General features: G+C 38.1%; 2 protein-coding genes across 2 annotated transcripts; one reads left to right on the forward strand and one right to left on the reverse strand.

The window, feature by feature from the left end:
* Positions 1 to 49: 49 nt before the first annotated feature.
* slc67a2 (solute carrier family 67 member 2) lies at positions 50 to 9,149 on the reverse strand. The gene is made up of 6 exons (XM_014992208.2): positions 8,995 to 9,149; positions 7,096 to 7,183; positions 5,830 to 5,873; positions 4,787 to 4,916; positions 3,824 to 4,033; positions 50 to 3,034 (listed from the first exon to the last, which is right to left on the reverse strand). Exons 1-6 carry the CDS (start codon positions 9,079 to 9,081, stop codon positions 2,178 to 2,180), a joined length of 1,416 nt encoding a protein of 471 aa, XP_014847694.2. The 5' UTR covers positions 9,082 to 9,149; the 3' UTR covers positions 50 to 2,177.
* A 2,057-nt stretch (positions 9,150 to 11,206) lies between these two features.
* On the forward strand, positions 11,207 to 17,435 carry tmem182a (transmembrane protein 182a). The gene is made up of 5 exons (XM_014992205.2): positions 11,207 to 11,813; positions 13,574 to 13,700; positions 14,304 to 14,402; positions 14,473 to 14,610; positions 15,685 to 17,435. The coding sequence occupies exons 1-5, from the start codon at positions 11,661 to 11,663 to the stop codon at positions 15,906 to 15,908; spliced, it is 741 nt and encodes a 246-aa protein (XP_014847691.2). The 5' UTR covers positions 11,207 to 11,660; the 3' UTR covers positions 15,909 to 17,435.
* The last annotated feature ends 2,623 nt before the right edge of the window (positions 17,436 to 20,058 follow it).

Below are 20,058 nucleotides of genomic sequence, written 5' to 3' on the forward strand. Positions count from 1 at the left end.
AAAAACCTGCAGCTATGACTAGAACAAAAGAGTTTCATCACCAAAAATGTTTCAGACTTCAGTTTTTTATTTGGAATTATTTTGAAGACCGTTTATCATTTTCTTCCCATTTCACAATCATGCACATTTTTTTCTTGATGCAAACACTTTTGTAAAGGCACTGCAAATATTAAATATTAAAACATTAGTCCAACCAACAGCAGTGACGAACCTTCATAAACACAAACTCCTGCATAACACATGGGAGACAACTGAAGAATGCAAAAAGTGATTAAACTGTAAAAACACAAAGGTTTCGCATTTAAAAGAACAAAGACTTCACAATTATTTTGAACAATATTTACCATTATTTAGGGCGGTACTTGTTTAATATGTAGTGCAAAGAAAAAAATGATTTACTTCATTTAGAGTTGCCATTAAGGTTAAAAGCTGAATTTACTTTACACCATTTACACTGCATTAGAAAAGAAAAGGTGCCACTGAGGTGTAATTTGTAAAAGTTTTTCATATTACTACTTCTACAATTTAAACAGGTCAATATGCCTGAAATAATATAGAACAATTTTTTAAATGGTGAAAAATTACAAACCCAAATTTATCACAATGACTTATCTAAGGTGAAAATTCTTACCTGGGACTTTAGGTAAAAACTGCAAATGAAACTTAAAAAAAATATATAAAAAAAATGTTAGAAGAAATCAAGTAATGACACACAGGCATAGTGCAATTTTGCTACATGAAAGCTGTTTTATAAGGCTAAAGGAGGAAATACAATTGGTGCATCTATAACAGCATGTGTTGTATAGATGAAACCATAATCTCTGCTTTGGTAGATTATCTTTACATTCTGATGCTTTATGACCTTTTCTCACAATTTCCTCCGTTACAATATGTCTTAATCAATAATCAATAGTGGAGATGCGTCAAGAGAAAAGCTGCTGATTGGAATTCAACCGGCCTGCATGTAAGCAGTTACTCCAAAGAAATCATTACATTTCTAATCATGTCTGCAGTTGGATCAGGCTTCGATTTAGTGAGAGAGAGCAAGACTTAACCCTTTTCAGTGTTGAGACGTTGCCTTGAACTGCTTCTGGTCCAGTCTATCCTTGGATCGTTTTGGAAGAACATTCCTGCCATCTAGGGTTAACAGTGTGCAGGACACACCGGTTGTGATTTTGCAGCAGAAAGGAGCTTCTGAGCTACATGCATTAAAAAAGCCCCAATAAAACTCATGATTTAATTACATATTTCAAAGCTCTGTTTAGCAGCATTAATAACATAATTTAGGTTCCTGAAATAGCTTAGCTACCATTATTCATAATTATGGTTCATGCTAATAAGTAGAAATACGTCAAAATTTAATATTAACTACACATCCTATTTTTAAATAAACCATTTTTATTTATGTTAGCATCTGCTTAGCATCTACAAAAATTTGTAAAATGGAAATATAACAGTAAAAAAAAAAATCAGTGTGTAATGGAATAAAGTAGATAATGGGAAGTTTGACCAGAATTAAAATGTAAACAGCAACATCATTTAGTGTTTCTTATAAGATGGTAACCCTCCCCCTTTTTTTAACACAACTTAACATTCCTAATATAAATATTTAATGACTGCTTACAGCAGAAACATTTTAAATGCACACAAATGGTTTGGAAAGAGAAATTAGAAACGGATAAAATCCTTGCGAACCTTTCCAACAGTTGCAGAACGAGTATTGGTCACAAAGTTATAACCAGAGGATCTGCAATAACGACAGTTTCAGTGGTCTTGTGTCTTCATAAATCAGTGGCAAGTGTACCTCTAAGTAGTGCTGACAGAACTAAATTAACAACACGGCGTAGATTATTGCAGTAACAAGGACACCGAGCCAAAGTTAAGGCCCTCACTGCGTGTTTCTGTGAGATCCGACTTCAGCATCTAAGGAAGCACAAGAAACTCTGCAGCCTTTTCCTCCGAGCTGCAAACGTCCACAGTCCCTGAGAGAAAAGCCTGCGGTCCTTGTGTCGTGACATCAGCAGATTCGTTTGGCGGAGGCATCCGTGGTGAGAGACTCTGTTCGCGCTGAGGGTCTCCTGTTCGCCACAGATGCTTGCCGCAAATAAGAGCACTTCGAAAAGTGGCGGATCTGCATCGACTCGACAAAAGATCGTCATTCAGCTGCAGAAACGGTTTTAAAGTTTCACTGTTTTTGCCAGTGCCCTCCCGTCCCACTTTGGGATTCTGACGAGGAGCAAACCCACAGCTGCCAGAGCGAGCACGACCCCCAGACTGGGCGGACCGCAGGGGCTGATCTCCTGGGTCAGACCAGAGAGGAGCGGGGCCAGGACGCGGCCCACGGCCGTCACCGACTGGCCGGCCCCGATCAGAGTCCCGCTGGTGTGGACGCCTCCCCTTTGGAGCTCCAGGTCTGTGATGCACGTCCGTCCGATAGAGGTAGAAATGGCGAAGAAGGTGGAGGTGAGCAGCACCTGCCACACGCTCGGAGCGGCGGCGTAGAGGAAAATGAGCAGACAGGTGAGCATGGTGGAGTGGAGCAGCAGAGCGGGCATATTGTTCCTGTAGAGCTGGGTGACCGGCCCCACCAGGAACCCGGCCAGGGCCCCCAAGGTGCTGCTGTAGCTGATCAGATAGCCCGTCATCTTCGGTTTCATCGAGAAACGCTCCTCCATGGCCAGAGAGAAGTTACTGTAGTAGAGCATGATGGCGACGGCCATCAAGAGACGCACCAGAAAGAGGTCCCACATGTCGGAAGAGGCCACCATGTGAATCCTGGAGCTGACGGAGGTGAGCTGTCTCCATGCAGGCTGGAGCAGCGACACCTCCCTCCACCTCAGGCCAGGCTTCCCAGCAGCTCTGCGCTCCGCTTCGGTCTCCGTCGGCGACGCCGAGTGGTGGTTGTTTGCATGAGAGCCGTTCTGCACAGACTTGCCGCAGTATTCATCGAGGCACCTTTTGCTGGCGCTGTTGCTGCAGTTAGTTGCGTTTCGGTCGGTTATCGTCTCGCTCCACGGCAGCAGCCACACCAGCCCTGAAGCACAAACACGACATTAGACAGCAAATAGAAAAACTGCTGAGAGGACGCGCCAGGGGTTGTTGAAGAAAGAGACGGAGCTGAAAATATTTTATATGGAGCCCAAATGGAGGAAGGGGAGACATGCCGGTGCTCAGGAAGTGGCAGTGATGCTTATATTTCCTCAAAGCAGACGCCCGTGGTTATCTTTTGAAGCATAAATTATTTCTGTAGGGTTAAAAATGCATGAACAGCAGCATTTTGTTTGTGAAAAGCCAGTCAAACTTGAAAAAGCATCAATGCACACTGTGCAAGTTGAAGAATCGCATCATTGAAACACATTAAAAAACTGAAAATGGACAAAAATCTACTTAACACTTAAATCCTGATTTTATAAAAATCAAAAGAGATATAAAGAAGCTGAATCATTTGAAGACAGCTTAACATCTTGTGACTTATCTAAAAGTTGAAAGGAGTTTCTAGGTTGAAGTAAGCAGAACTAATAGACTGTTAAAGAGCACAAAGTTTTTGCAGAGTTTTGTGGAATTCTGAATGTTTTCATTCTTTGGGATTCTATGGAGCCAAAATCTGGATAAATGTTAAAAATATTGCATAAAGTATGAAAGATGAAATTACCAAAAAAGTTACGGCAGAATTAGAATTCACCAGACGAAGGTGAACGTTTTGATATATGAATTGTTGAAATCAGTTGAAGCATAAAGAACAAAGACGGAATAAAGAGAAATAAAAACACAGACTTAAGAATGAGATTTTGTAATGTCGGATTATTTAGCGCTTTAGGCTCACCAGCATTGATAAGAAAGATGGCTGCACACGTAAATGAGGAGGTGTAAAAGCCTCCTTCGTGCTCAGTGAGGTAGCCGCCTACTACAGGACCCAGGATGAAGCCGACACTGGAGGCCGCATTAAAGTGTCCCATCACAAGAGGGCGCTCTGATTCAGACACCAGGTCTGACAGCAAAGCTCTGCAGATGGACAAGGAGTGTTTGAACAGCCCTGAAAAAAAAAATAAAATAAAACACACACTAGTTATAAAATTGTTGCTAAATTTTCCACATGTTGATGTTTAATATATAAAACAAAGTCATGCATAATTAGACAGAAAATGCAGAATTTAATCAATAAAAATCTGAAATGTGGGACGTGTGTTTGCGTCATCCGTCGATCATCAAGTGCAACCAGATGTTGTCTAATTAGTGAATTGAGTTCACAACAATGAACACACCATCCATGTGGTGAAAGATGGTGGCAGCATCATGCTGTGGGGATGACTTTCTTCAGCAGGAAAAGAGAAAATGTGAAGATGGATTGAGCTAAATCCTGCAAGAAAATCAGTTGCACTCACCAGGCTTGAGATCGAATTAAAATTTCACATTCCAGCTGAAAAATTAACATTTTGTTTAACATCTGTGGCTATTAACGAGTTTTATTTCGCTGGGCAGAGGGGACAAAATGCCTCTTCAGATTGTTAAGGTTGTAGACACTTGGATTAGGCCATGTATTAGAATGGCCTAGTTAAAGTCAATACCTAAATAGAGTAGAGAACCTGTGGGAAAATACATTTTCACAAAGTCAATCCAGCATGGCTGAACTTTAGTTATTTTCAAAGGACAACAGGGGGAAAAAAAAAAAAAGAAGAGGCTCTGATGTCTTCAGAGGGACGTACAGCTTAAATCAGACGTTTTATCCACAAGAGTCTTTGGAACAGGCGGTCATTTGGTGCCGTTTGCCCCCCACCCCCAAACTCACCCACAGGTATTCGTGCGAGGACAAATAAAGTGATGCTTGTAGAAATCCCCAGCAGGCCGTAACCGCAGGCGCTCAGCAGGATAGACGTCAGCAGGGAATAGCGCCGCCCCACCACGTCGCTCCAGCTGCCCTGCCAATCACACACCGATCCGTTCAACGACACATCGACATACGCTTTGGCAATAAGCGTATCATTAAGCCATCAATGACAGAGTTGGACAAAGGAAAAGCATATTTCTTAACAAGCGCGTACAGTAAAGAAAAGTTTGTGACTTTGCTCTGAAACTATGCTAGCTGTGTAAAAAAAAATCAAAAAAAAAAAGAAAATCACACGACTCAGAAACAAGAGGCACAACAACTAAAACTCCACATCCTCTGTGCGCCAAGCAGCTGTGGTTCGATTAGATTCTCGCCCTCTCTCTCTCACACACACAGACCCACAGCAATGATGAAATGATAAAATTAGGAGCAGTTGAGACGATCTGTGCTCTGGATGTAAACTTTTGGGTTGCAGCTGTTCACATTATCCCAACATTCACGGGGATCCAGTCCGTCTGCATGAGGGCACCAACAGATGACTCTTTATGTGCTTAATTTGTCCCATGACCCCTGAAAATTAAACCAATTTCTGGAGCCGTGTGCAGCAGCAGCGGCAGCAGCAGAAGGAGTTAAGAATTCAGCTGCAGATGCCAAACTTACTTTGTGCTCTTTCCTTCATTTTTTTTTAAATTTTAAATCATGCAACTTCATGATTTTGTTGATTTCGTAAGTTGCTCTCTGAAGGGCGGAGACGATTAGAAATTATTTCTGTATTAAAAGAAGGATTTTGTGGCTGACCAGGAGCCACTTACGTGCGTTAAAGTCTTCACAGTGATCCCATTGTGCGATCACAATCGATCTTGAACAGCCAGTGTTCTTTTTTTTTTTTGTTTCCACGAATTACCAGGAATTCAGTCATTTTGGCCACTAAAGAGGGCTCGTCTTGTTTACCAGGAAATCCTACAGAAAAGGAGGCTGCACAGAGAAACAAAGTCAATACTCACCACTATTGTGCTGGAGAAAAGCTGCAATATTCCATACGTAGATCCTGCAAATTATAGATCAAGTTACAAATAAAAATCTTGCTTGCAGATTTTTATTGTTAATATTAAAAGTGTAAATACTATTTGTTGATCTACTAAACAGTTAAGGTGACTGTAAAATTGGTTTTATGATTCAGATTTGCATCCAGAATAATAAACTGGGGAACTTCCATTTTTTGAGTTTACATGGATAATAAATCCTAATATATGAAGAGAAGCTATGAAAGAAATCACAGCAAACTATTTAAGTGTTGCATTTAAATTGCATGCACATTTTCTTGTCAATCTGCACTCATAAGAAATTAAAACATGTTGTGTTTTTTCCACAATTGTTATAGCACAGTACCACATGTACCCTTCAAACCCTTCAAATTTCAGGAACGTTTTCACATTACAACCACGAACAACAGACAACAGCATCTTTTGTTAGGATGTTATGTGCTCTAAAAACAAGTCTTTTACAGCTTTTCTTTTAAATATTGTTCTCTGTCCATTTTCCTACTAACCCTGAAAACCTTTCCTGACCTTGCAGAAATGTATTACTCTACACAACATAAAGCTCCCACTTCCATGTTCTTAACTGGAGATGGAGAGTTCAGTACGATTTGCTACATTAGTTTTCTACCACAAATTGAAATTTAAGTGAAGTCGAACAAGTTATAATATTACATTCACGTGAAAAGAACATCTTCCTCAAGCTGTATGGCTTTTCTAAAATGTTTAAACAAGACTTTTTATGATTTTGTTCTTGTTGTCCCTCCAGATGTGGGAAGTGAATAACTAATTCTTGGTTGCTATCCGGGGTGATGCTCTCTAATTATTTTTGAAGGGTATCAGAAAGAGGGCTAGATGTTAGATTTAGAATTTTAATAACAAAATGAAAATCTTTTACCTTTCCCAACTTAATAATTATATTTGCGTTGATCTGTCACAGAAATTCCAATGAAACATGTTGAATGAAGTGAAGCCGTCTAACGTAAAGAAGACAGTCTTTGTTAAAAGCACACTCCTGTGTTTAAGTATTGGGTTAAAGATGAATGTTTTCTGAATTAATTTACCAATTTTGTCTTTTTCGTATTGATCTGTAAAGTTTTAGTGACTAATTAATTTTGAATGCGACATTTATGTTGTCTGATTTGTCTTTTGTAGCCGTCAGACAGTTTGTTTCAGAAGGCTGAGCTCACAGAAATGTAACATATCACTAACTATTATGAAAACACAACTCACCCACGATTCCAGCCACTGTGGGACTCGCGCCAAGAGCCTTTACATGGTGGCTCAAGAGCGGGATGATCATGCTCACCCCGAACAAGTCCTACAGAAAACAAGAGAAGATCACAAAAATAATTCAATCAGTTTTGGGACAGGACAAAAAAAAAAAAGAAACAATAAAAGAAAACAAAACTTAAAGAATAACAACATTTTTTTTTACAGATAGCTTATTATGAGTAAGTGTGGAAGTAAATGTTCAATAAATAAAAAAAATTATTGAAAAGCGTGTTTATTTCAGTAACTCAACTCACTAAGTGAAACATTACTAATCATAAATTGATATATTTTAAAACTTTTTTGCTGTTAATGTTGATAATTACTCACTCACAGTTCATGAAAATGTGACATTTAAGATTAGAATATTACAGCAGCTAAATAAAAATACATTTTAATTCAGGAATGTAGGTGTAATGAAAAGTATGTTTGATATCTCCTAAAAGGTTATTTTCAAAATGTAGTTTTCATTCAGACCACATATTCTGATTAATTGAATATGACTTAGAAGATTTGTAAAAAAAAAAAAAAATTAGCTCTGTGTTAAAACAGCTCCAACATAAAAAATATTATATAAAATAAAACACATATCCAACAGTAATATAAACATTCACAGTTATCACAGATATAATATAGAAACCAAATATAAACATAGTTAAATTATATGAAAACATTACCAAATAGCCATAAAAACAATAATATAAAAACATAAAATAATTACTAGTAGTAAGAATAAAGTCATTCAACTACAAATATAGAATAACAATAACAATTAAAAAACAAAGTAAATACACAGGTAAAAAAAATAGTAGATACATAGCAGAATGATAAAGTTATATTACTCATCACAGGAAAAGAAAAAGTTATTTATTATATCCTCCCAGATTTTGTACTTTGTGCTGCTGCTGAAATTAAATCAGCAGCGCTTCCAGTCTAAATTTATGTTTCTCAGGGCAACCAGTCTCACCAAAAACACAGAAGAAACAAAAACAAAGAAGGGAATATTATAAAGCAACAACTTATTCATCAGACCTTTTACGGATATACTCTTCTGCAGATATTCGCCTGAATTACATATCTTTGACTTTGTGAATACGCAAGCTTCAAAAGAATGGCTTCGGTTTTGTTTTCATACTGATGGAGGACATGGGTGTGTCAGACAGCAGCTTCACTCCCTGCAGGAGGGAGGAGTCACAGGAAACGTGACAGCTAGCAGGTTAGAAACAGGTGAAACATGCAGACAATCTACAGCTATTAATACAGTATCCAGTGCATGCTTACATAGCACAAATCAGACACAGCAGCTACATCCTGTTTTTCTGCAAGCTGAGATTGAAGCAGCTTTTGCCAGATGCTTAATTGGAGGCACACAGCTGCTCATACAGCGTTCTAACACAATCCAATACTGACATTCTTTTAAAGCTTAGGTAACATTTATTTTTTCCCCCCCTTTAGTTTTCAAGTGAGTTTCCTGAATTATTTTAGTCACCTTTATTAGATGACTGAAACTGTGAAAGGCTTTAATTTGGAAGAATCTGAGGGGGTGACCCAAAACCTCCTTAATTACAAAAGCTTCAAGGAATTGATCATTGTGTGTTTGTGAATTTGAAACTCCTCTGCAGCAGCTTGTTGAGGTGTTACAACAACTTGACATTCTCAGATTCCTCAATGATTAGCACACCACAGCACCAGTTAACCAGCGATAGAAATGAGATTGAACCGGTTCTAATCTGGACCTTTACATGCTTAACATCACACCAGAGTTATGAAAGCCTGCCCGGACTATCAGTGTCATTGATTTCACATCTCACCCAGTTAGACACCTGAAGCAGCAACAAGGACCCGCAGTTCCCGACTCACCATAAAGCCCACCACATAGATACAGTGTATGATCCCCCTCCGTCCTTTCAGTTTCAGGAATAAAGTGCTACATCTCTGGTTGTTCATCCTCCCGCGGTGACAGCTCGCTCACAGCCGAGGCGGAAGCTCCCATCCGGCTCTACTGTAAGCAAACACGGCAGACGTCTCAGAGCCGGCGGGCCGCTCCGGCAGCCGCAATGGGGGAGACGGTGGACCGCTGCCGGAGAGGGGGCAGACATGTTGGATCGTGTCAAAGCTACTGGGTTAAAAGAAACGTCTTACACTTTAATTGAAGTGTGTATTTCTTATCGCAGAGGTTAAAGGTGAATTGTTTTATTCTTATGAGTAATTTTTGAAGTGACTGTTCCCCCGTGACTGTGGAGTAGATGGTATCATCCATTTACGTCACAGATGTGGGACATGAAAAAAAAAAGCTTGTCGTTATTAGCTGTAAATTGTTTGTAACGAAGAAATTAAAATAATTTAATTGTAATTTATTTTGAGTTATAAAAAGCTCTGCCTATAATTCTGACGTTTAGTAAAAAGGGACATCGATTACATTTTTTGAGGTCCTTCCTTTTGTTTTCTTCAACGACCTTTGAATGAATGTGTTTATTTCCTGCCACCTATTGGATCATCTCGAGCACAGCTACTTTAATTTAAAAAAGTTTACAACACATAGTATAAAAATACAATAAAATAAAATAAAATATTATCAAAAATTTAGCATTTGGACCTAAAATGTAAATAATATCGTTTAAAGTTATATAATAAAACAAAGCAAATTACAAATAACAAAATAAATATAAAATCTCAACAATTCAGTGAACCAAAACATTCATTAAAATTAACTATAAAACTGACATTAAAAATAATGAAACCAAACATATTTTAAAAAGTAAATTATTGTCTTAATTTCTCATCACATGAACCTTCAAAACATGCAAGGAAAATGAAATATACTGAAAGAAGTGAAATAGATAAATTAAATAAAAATAAATAGACAAATAAATGAAAACGTCTCCATTTCTTTAAAACAAATTTCTCAAGGATGTATCACATGGGAGTTAAGAACTATATAGTAAAATACACATTGAACTAAAATCATAATTTTAAAAAAATAATTAAAAAAGAAAACAAATTAATACAGTAAAATATTCACCCTGAATCAGTTTCTAAAGTATGTATAAGGTGGACTTTAAGAATTGGTCGGCTACATTATCTGTATATCAAAAGAAAACTGAAATAAAACAAAAACAAAAAAAAATTAAATACAATTATTGTCCTTGAAGAAAAGTCTGTGCAGGATTCTTTTTTCTCGGAATAAAAACAAAACCCCTAATTCTCCATGCGCACAAAAACAAGAACATTTATGTTTTACTGATGCCAGAGACAAGGCACATTTATTTAGTTTCGTGTAATTTTACTTAATGACATTCATAATATCAGAAACTGTTTTGTCTGCCCCCTGGCGGGTCATCAGGTTTACTGCTGCTCTATTTAAAATATAATTTTAGTATTTCTAAATATACACCATGTGGCAGTTGACCAAACTGAACTATTACTAAAATTCAAAATATTTTGTTGAAAATCAAAATGAGATTTTACTCTGTTGGGATGAAGTTGACAAAGAAAAACTCCTGACCACCAGAAGCTGACCAAACCAACTCATTTACTCGGGTGGACTTGGAGTACACACTAGCAAGTCTACAGGAAAAAAAATGTTGGGACTTGAGTATAATTTTACTTGCATGTACCAACCAATCCTTACAGTATGTAAGATGGCTTGTAATGGCAGCCGATTGTGTTTGACAACAAAATAGTGATAAAGAATTTCAGCCTGTTTTGGTCTTCCAAACAAAACTCCTCCATGTGTTTTATTGTTGCAGTATTTTAATCATTTATTTATTCCCACTTACAACTCAAACTGCTTTGCTGCTGTTCAGAATACAAAGAAACGCATGTGAAGAAGAAATCTGATTAAAAACAAGTAAAACGTAAAACTCTGATCAGGAGCCTCACACAGTGTCAATAGACGAAGTTGCAGGTTTTGTTTTGACGAACGATTTAAAGCAAAAACAAATTTCACAACTAAAGGAAAATGTTATTGATATGTTGTTTTGCATGTGAAAACTCACTTCAGAATAAATCAAATCTCTGAAGTGAGTTTCAGAGATTTTGCAAAACCGTCTGGCAGATTTAAACTTGTCCCTCCTGGGGGCATCATCACTTTGTTGTCTTGTAGGAGAGAAGGGGTTGGTGTTGTTGGATTATTCTCTCCTTTGCTGCCATTTCTGTCTCACCCCACTCTGACATTCCCTCTCAGATTCTGGGTGTCCAGTTGCCTGGTTATTTCTGCACTAATCCCCTTCCCCTCACGCTCGCCAAATGCTCCATGCATTCAGCTCCACAGCGGAGAGGAGCAGCCACCTTCAACCAGACATCAAAAATAGCCCCGGGGCAGGGAGGGGACTGGGCTGGAGGATCCAAAAGAATCATGTGGACAACTTTATCCTCCCATAACACAGAAACAGATAGCGAGGAGGACTGAAGATCCAGTAACCCAATGATACACAACCGGATAGGCTAGAAACCCACCAAATCAGAGGATCTGAATCTCTGTTCAAGAAAACCAAGTGTGTGAATCTAGCGGCCGATTCTGGAATATGAAGCTCAGCGTGGCATTGTGTTTTGCTGGGGTGTTTGGGGCTTTGGGAGCAGCATTTATCTTCCTTTCTTTTGGAACCGATTACTGGCTTTTAGCCTCAGAAACCTGTGACCCAGAAAATAAGGACTCCAAAGACAGTCTGACAATTACGGTGAGTACTGGTCTCTCAAAAAGGCAGCAGGTCAGGGAGGATATGAGAACAGCTGTATTCACTACAAGCTTGGACTAGTTAATGAAACAAGAATAAGGCAAGTTTTTCTGCTCTTCAAGTTGCGTTTTATTACTGCATAACGTTATACAGCAGACATCAACTCATTTAGTTGCTGACATTCAATGAGATTCAAAGATCAGCTGCTCCGATTATTTTCTCAGCAGCTGGACTACAGAGCGGAGAGGGATCCCGGTAATTCGACTCTGTTTAATGTAATGTGTGTGCAGCTATGCAGTGATTGAGGAAGAGCTTGTACCGTGTGCCTCTAAGATAGAAATACAAGTCCCTGTAGTCACAAAGGCATGACGGCATATTATATATCACCGAGTAGAGCATACTTAGCTTTCCAACTTCCAGAGTGGGCTTGTACTGACACCGACACTGGAGAACAGGACCATAAAACTGGAGTGGTGCTGGGTGGTGCATGCTACACTGAGAAGTCTAACTCCTTATGAAGCTATGAGGATTTTATGTGATAAAAAAAAAAACAGTTGAAAAGAAACAAATGTTTTCGTATAATTGTACCACATTTTTAAGATTTTTATGTGGATAAAATCTTTAAAAGGTGTGGCATGCATTTGTGTTCAGCTCTCTTCAACATCTTGTGCAATCAATGCTCCTTGGACAAAATACTATTTCATCCAAAAAAATAATAAAGAAACTGCAGAGACCGTCAGCATGTTTAGCAAGACGGAAGGACCAGAAATTCAGCTTGTGTGCCCATATTCATCCGTACTGTGCAACATAGTGGTGACAGCGTCATGCTGTGGGAAAGATGATCGGAGTAGATGAGAAGAACTAAATAAAGGAAGATTGCTGAAAAAAAACCTACTATAACCTTCTGAGGGCTTTAGACGGTGAAATGATTTCGATCAAAATATGTTTCAGTATCATTGAATGTCAAAGCCGAAATGTAAAAGATGTGGCATTAATTGGGAAAGCTTTTGAAAACCAGGCATTATTTAACTTTCATGCTTATTCTTTACTTTATGTTCATTTTTAACATCAATCCCAATAAAAGTGATTAAAGGTTCAGGGTGTGAATTCATCTGAAAGTCACGGAAAAAAGACCTGATCTAATGTCGTTAATAATAATTTCTTCATAAGAAATTCAATGTTCTTTTTCTTTGTAGAAAATAATGAGAAAAATACATTTCCATCTCCTATATCTGATGAATGAAGAGCCTGCAATCTCAGTTGGCACCAAAGAGGAGCAGCCAGAGGTTAATGGGCCTTGCTCAGCTCAACCTTTGACCTTCTTTAGCAGCTGCACAGACAAAGTGGCAGCAGATGCTGCAACTGTATCTCATAAGTTTGAGAAAGCACCACACCTAGCAGGCCTCATAGAGTGCTTTGCCAAACTCATTGAACCTCTACCAAAACATTGTCCTATAACTCAAAACAGTGTTTTATTGGGATTTTATGTGACAGAGTAAAGCAAAGTAGTGCTTAATTTTGAGGTAGAAATAAAATAATACATGATTTTCAACATTTGTTGCATTAAAAACATCTTAAAAGTGTGGCATGCTTTGATATTCAGCTCCCTTATCTTGGTAGCTCTAAATAAAACTCAGTGTGATCGCATTGTATTTAAAGATGTTTGAATATTTCTGAGACACAAGATCAGCTATATTAATAAAAGCTGGACATACTCGGTGTACACCTTAAGTTCCACCTTTAATTTCTGAATCTTGTTTCAGCTAGCCGTTGACGTGGCGCACGACCAAAGCGGCAAGATCATCTCATTGCATTATGGTTTCTTCTGGATTTGCTATTCTGGAATCCCTCCGGATGAATTTCTCAACTACACAGGGGCAATATCATCATGTGAGTGAGCAGCATTTTATTGTTTGAACTGACATTATTTTTTATTTTATCACAATACTCATTCATTTTCACATATTTAGAGGAGTTGCTTACATGTGAGACTAATAATACCTTAAAGACAGAAACACGTTGTATCTGTGTGGATGGTGCAGAATAAATTAACTCTCCAGAAAACTGATCGTTTGATTTCTTGTGAAACTTCATGCCAGAAACAAAGAACAGTTTGGTTTTTGTGCTGTTAGTCTTTTGAGGATGCCTAAATAAAAGTGAAATAATCTGCTCATGCAGGAGGAGCACAGTACGTTCTTCTATTTTTATTGATAGAAACGTCCCAAACTCTCATGTGACTGGATGAACGAGGCAGCACCATGTGATGTTTTTCATGTCGTCTGTCAGCTGGTTATGTGTCATCCATTTTTTTTTAATGGTCACTATGGTGACACAGTCTGCAGAAATGAAAAGGCACCTTCTGAGGATTTATGGAATTTCACGAGTAATGAGAAGATATAAAATTATACTGTAGGTTGCAAACTAATGAGTACAACTAAGTGCTATTAACTTTCATTGCTGTAGCCAGTGTGAAAATATGTCTCTTTTCTGAAGGGGAAAAGTCTTCCACAAAACTCTGCTACCCTGGCTACCTGTCCCCGTTCCCAGAGCCAGGGCCTACCAACAGTACAACAGGAGACAATACAGCTATCAGTGAGTGTCATTCATACAAATTATGACACAGCGTTTCTCTGCAGCAGGCTAATATCTCCGCTCTCTCCAGTCTACGGAGGCTTCTGGAGGATCTTCATGCTCATAAGTGTGGCAGCGGTAACTCTCGGAGGGTTCCTCATCATCTGTGCGGCTCCGTTTGCGAGCCACTGCTTGTACAAAGCAGGAGGCGGGCTCTTCCTGACATCTGGTGAGTTTAATCCAGGGGCGGCGTGGGGGACTAAGCACATGTTTTTCTGAGCAGTAATGTACTGAAAATACGAACCTACCCAACCCCCCCGTCCCCCAGAGTGAATTTCAACCTCTTTAAAAGGAGTTATGTTCATAACTCAGTAGTTATGAACATTTTATGGGTTATTAATAACGAAATGAGTCTTTTATCCATTTAAATTGTGAGTTTCTCATTTTCAGTCAGTTAACAATTGCACTAAAGGAAGAGGTGATGTCTTATATTTTTTATTGAAAGAATCAACTGGAAAAATCTACAGTTTGCTAAATATTATAAAGAAAAAATCAAGACTAATGTGACCCAACAATCCAGAGTCAAGTTGGAGATAAACTACTAATTAACGAGGCAAACAATTCTTCTAAGCTACAAACTGTGTGGGGGAAGAGTTAAAGGACTAGTACTATTTTCTGAATTAAAGCTGAGATGAAAATCAAGACATTGTTTGAATCGAAGATGCAACGATGTTAGTTATCGTAACTGATTAATTCAGACGTTTATGATCTACTTTATTCTAAGATGAGAGATTAATGAGGGGAAAGAAAAAACAACAGAAGCCTAAAGTTTTGGAAACACAAAGATAATTCAGCAACTTATCTCTATTTTTAAAAGGAGTCTTGTAGGGCTTCACTGAAAACACACAAAACCACGGTATCCATTGCAACTAAGTATGTATTGCACCACATTCTGCACAAAACGACAGGCCTTGTGACTGAGTCGGCTTATTTTATGGATAAAAGTTTATTAAGTTGTGTTCTCTTTGTGTCTCCAAACACACAGCCACCCTTTTAGCACCCTTTACCTTCTTGAACAGGAGCCGTCACGAGGGACTGATTAGCCAATCAGAGATGGAATTTAAAGTAATTAATTCGGGGAATAAAATGTTCAAAAAGATTGAACAAGACCTGTGTGTTATCTGAGAAAAAGAATAATTGTGCAGAGGCTGAATATGAACTACAGTGAGGGAATTTCAGTGCTTGAAATGATCGAGTTTACGGTATCCCGGACTCACTCTGTAACTCTTCTCTGCACCTGCAGGTTTTTTCATGCTGTGCGCCGTGGTGATGCATGTGGTGTGGCTTCAGGTCCTGGATGTGTTCCAAACCTTCATCAACGAACAGCGAGCTTCCCATTGTCCAGACTTCACACTGCACCTCAGCTACGGTCTGTCCTTCGTGTTTGCCCCCATCGGGATCTTCTTCGCCCTCTTGGCGGGCATTCTGTTCCTGCTCATCGGTCGAACTGTAAAGATCCACCACTGATTGAAAAGTTTTCTCTTTTCACGCCCGTCTGATGCCGTGTCATCGGGACGTTGTGGATTCTCTCTCTCCTCTGTGGTTTCAATGATCTGACAAGCTTGAACATTTTGGTGTGAGACACTTGTTTTGTTTTCTTGTGCAGTTTTGATAAATGGTAGCCTGAGAAACAGTGCGATGAAAACATATTTATACCCCTTTTACTTTGTCCATTTTTACGTTTTTAGATTGTTCAACACAAAGCAGTACATAATTGTGAAGAGGGAGAAAAAGAATAACACTTTTACAGTAATGGTGTGCATTGTGTACTCACCCCCATTTACTCTGTTGCCAATTAGTGAAGTCCAGATGAGGCAGGTGTCTAGGAATTTGAAAATGTAGCCAACGTTTGAGTAACTCGATCTCAGCCAAAATCCAGCTGCTTTGCAAAGGCCTCAGAGGTTTCTTTGAGAACATTAGAGAGCAATAAACTTTGTTAAGATTTAAAAAAAAAAAAAAAAAAGGGAAACTTTTGGTCTCAGGAGGTGTAAAGCTTGCAGAGACATACTCCAAAAAGTGAACTTCATTAAACCCCCCAAAAATAAATTAGATTCTGGTGTAAATTTCATTGTCCAAGTTTCTTTAAAAATTCAGAAGGTTTTTGTCTGTGGGTAGAAATATTCTTATTCAGCAGGTTTTAATTGCGACAAAAGGGAATTCTACAAAATATTGATTTCCAGAGGCTGAACATAAAAGCATGACATTATTCTTTTTTTTATTTTAGGAAATGTTGAAAATCTTGATGATCATCACTGTTATCTAATGCATTTTGTTGATCATACAAAATCCCAACATTTTCGTCAGACTTGTGCATTAGGGGTTGTAAATACATTTTCTCAAGGTTCTGTATTTTTTAGGTCACTTTGTAAAAAAATGTGTTTTTTTAAATTTAATTTTGTTGAACAATGCTTATTTTTATTTTTTTTGCTTTAGCACAAGAAGTTGAAGGGGTACATTTCTATACAAATTCTAATTTTTCCGCATCATGAGTCCAAAAACCGGGTACAGAATTGTCCCTGTGCATTTTTCAAGCTGTACATTCACAACAGTGGAAGCAACAATATCTATATTAGTTTTAGTCAAAGAATGAATCTGTGTGCACAGCAGAGTGGCTTATGCATGATGCTAAGTATTAGGCCACACTTGTAGGTATAAAGGCTTCAGTTTCATTGGTGCAATGTCGGAGCTTTATCCACAGACCTATAAGAAGCTTTTTAAAAAATTATTATTGCCGTTTTAGTCAGGATTTTTTGCAGTAAGAATGCTTTGATGTTATGCAACATAGCAAAGTGTTTTCAGGCTGTCGCGCTCACAGTTTCATCATTTTCTAAGAGATATCAGATTGATAACGAAGACAAAACTGTTGAATAACCTTGGTGATTGTCAAGTTGGTTCATGTCTGAAGCAACAGTTTTATGTTGGTGCTTTTACACTATTTGCTGTAAATGATTTTATCACAACTGCAATAAATATTAAACTGTTTGTGCTCTTTGACTGTGAATTTTTCTTTCAGTCTTAAAATTATCATTTTCTCCAAAATAATAGAAAAAATGTTCATATAACAAAACATAAAAAATGAGAAAACCTTGCTGTTATACTGTGTGCATAACCTGCAAAAATATCTTCTGCAGTTTTCTGCAGCTGTGAATGTATTTTAAGGCAACACCTCAAACTCTATGTTAATTTCCAAATAAAAACAAAAGATCTTGTAAAGATGCTGGTAAAAGAGTCAACATCCAACTGAAAGTGGTCTGAAAGGCCACTCAGCGAGGAAGAAGCCATTATGAAAAGAGATTGAAAAAGTTCTCAGAGATAAAGACCCAAAGCAGGAACCTTTTATTCACCATCCCAACTGTGAAGTGTGGACATGGCAGCATCATGCTGTGGGGTGTTTTGTTGCACCTCTCAAAATAGATGAAACATTAAGGAAACAACATCTCAATAAATTAACTGGAAAGTCAAAGCTTTGGTGTGAATAGTTCTTCCAGAGCAGAGAACGACACAAAGAATAGCACCATTATAAGTAATATAATATATAAAATGGCCCTCAGTTGACAGTTGTAGGAGCTTAAACCAAAGATTTTGACCATTTTTAATAAATACATAGAAAAAAAACAATAAATAACTACAATTTCAAAGTTTCCAAGCTCTTCAACGGAGTGAATTCAATGAATAACCACACTCCTGAAGTGTTTACTTTGAGTCTTTTCAGCTTATAGTCTTACATTTGAAATCCTTAAAGTAGATCAACATATATAACACACACACACACATATATATATATATATATATATATATATATATATATATATATATATATATATATATATATATAAAATTTATTTTTTTTAAACAAAATAAGACCAAAGACCTGAAAAATTGAAAACAAGTGAAGTGACACGCCACCAGATGGCAGCGTTCTCCTGACAGACTCTCCTTTCCAGTCTGCACATCCTGAGAGGCAGAAATCCCATTTTGCTTATCTGGGGTCTGTGTGGAGAGTACGAGGCGTTATGCATTTAATCACAACTTCAGAGCTTGGATCTGTAGATGAAAGAATTCACACCTTGACTTGACAGACGGATGGTAATTTCACTCATGAATGGAGCATTTGATCAGGATCTGAATGTACTCCTGTGTTGATTCTCGTGCGTCTGCCTCAACTCTGTGCCTTTCAAGATTTATAATGTACTTATCGCACACGGGGAAATGCATCTGCAGTTTGCCTCAGAATGCAGGAGGGAGTGACACAATGTGAGGCGCTGATTATTTTTGTGAGACTGACTTTGCCCCACACAAAAGACTCTAATGATGGAAGTTCCCACTTCTGCATTTCTGAGATTTTTCTTCTTTTCTTTTTTTTTTAATTACTGCCTCCGCATCATGCAGCATCATCTTTGGCTGAGCCATGTGAGAATCCGCGCCGTGGCGAACCTCTGCGGGTCAGGTGGGCAAATGCTAATAAATTGTAAGATACGATCTCAGCATTTGTCCTGGACCGAGGCGGGGAGTCGTCCTTTTGGCCAAGTTTCCCCCCGAAAAGAGATTTCTTATCTACTGGACTTCCTGATTTAAATGAAATCCTAATTTGATTTACAAAAAGTTTAATAATTTCTTCAAGCATATCCAAGTAATACAGTGTGATTAGAAGGGGAGAGGGGGAAAAAAAAGGGAGTAAAAGGTTGAGGCATAATGCATGTGCTGAGCAGCCAAGGTCCTGGAGAAGTGGGGCCCTGCAGTCGGTAATGTCATCAGAGTGGGAGTCCCAGCTGAATTCAGCACTGTTCTGCATGATTGCCCATGATAATTGTGTGTTGATAGGGAGCGCCGGAGATGGAGTATAATTTCCACCGAGAGATTCCTAAACAAATACCTGTGCTCAGCAGAGGGATGGAGTGCGGCAGGAGGTGAGGAGAAGAATAGCGGATGAGGGGAGATAGAGGATGAGAGGGTAGCACTTGCAGAGAAGGGAGATGAGGAGCAGAAAAGAGGAGGAGGAAGAGGAAGGACAAGAGGAAGTAGTTGCACTGCAAAGTCCTTCACACGATAAAAATTAGAAAAGGAGAAGCAGGAGAATAAGAATCATGAGTAAAATCAATTTATTAGAAGAACTCATGAACCATGTAGAAAGATGGCGTATTTTTTGCACAAATCTATAAAACTTAGAGTATAATTAAGATTTAGTGGGAGTTTGAGAATTGAAAAAAATGAGCAATTTGTGTTTTTTTTTTGTTTTGTTTTTTTAGCAAGATCAGTGACTGAGTTTAGCCTAATTGAATTCAATTCAATTCAGTTCATTTCAATTCAGTCACACATTTATTCCAATTCTTATCAGGGATGCTCAACACCTTAAATCTGACAATTACATCAGCATTACATTTATTTTAACTAATTAATTTGGGCTTTTTGGTTGCAACCAGATTTACTTGAAAGTCATTTATTTCAGTCTTTAAACATAAAAAGTGAAAATCATATGTAGATAGGTTTATTGCGCAGAGGGTAACAACTATCTATTTTTATGGCTATTATGGCGTGCAGTTATTAAAGAAACCCAAATTTAATACAGAAATGTGCGCCCACTGAAAGATATACTGTATATTCTGTACATTAAATGTGC

Source organism: Poecilia mexicana, unplaced genomic scaffold (assembly GCF_051168715.1).
Source record: "Poecilia mexicana isolate PSO_F unplaced genomic scaffold, ASM5116871v1 scaffold_2, whole genome shotgun sequence".
NCBI lineage: Eukaryota > Metazoa > Chordata > Actinopteri > Cyprinodontiformes > Poeciliidae > Poecilia > Poecilia mexicana.

Coding starts and splice junctions, on each gene's coding strand:
- slc67a2 (XM_014992208.2), bottom strand. CDS start 9,081: ATGAACAACCAGAGATGTAGCACTTTATTCCTGAAACTGAAAGGACGG. Junction 7,184..8,994: donor TCTATGTGGTGGGCTTTATG/GTGAGTCGGGAA, acceptor TGTTTTCTGTAG/GACTTGTTCGGGGTGAGCAT. Junction 4,034..4,786: donor CCTCGCACGAATACCTGTGG/GTGAGTTTGGGG, acceptor TTTTTTTTTCAG/GGCTGTTCAAACACTCCTTG.
- tmem182a (XM_014992205.2), top strand. CDS start 11,661: ATGAAGCTCAGCGTGGCATTGTGTTTTGCTGGGGTGTTTGGGGCTTTG. Junction 11,814..13,573: donor AAGACAGTCTGACAATTACG/GTGAGTACTGGT, acceptor ATCTTGTTTCAG/CTAGCCGTTGACGTGGCGCA. Junction 13,701..14,303: donor CACAGGGGCAATATCATCAT/GTGAGTGAGCAG, acceptor TCTTTTCTGAAG/GGGAAAAGTCTTCCACAAAA.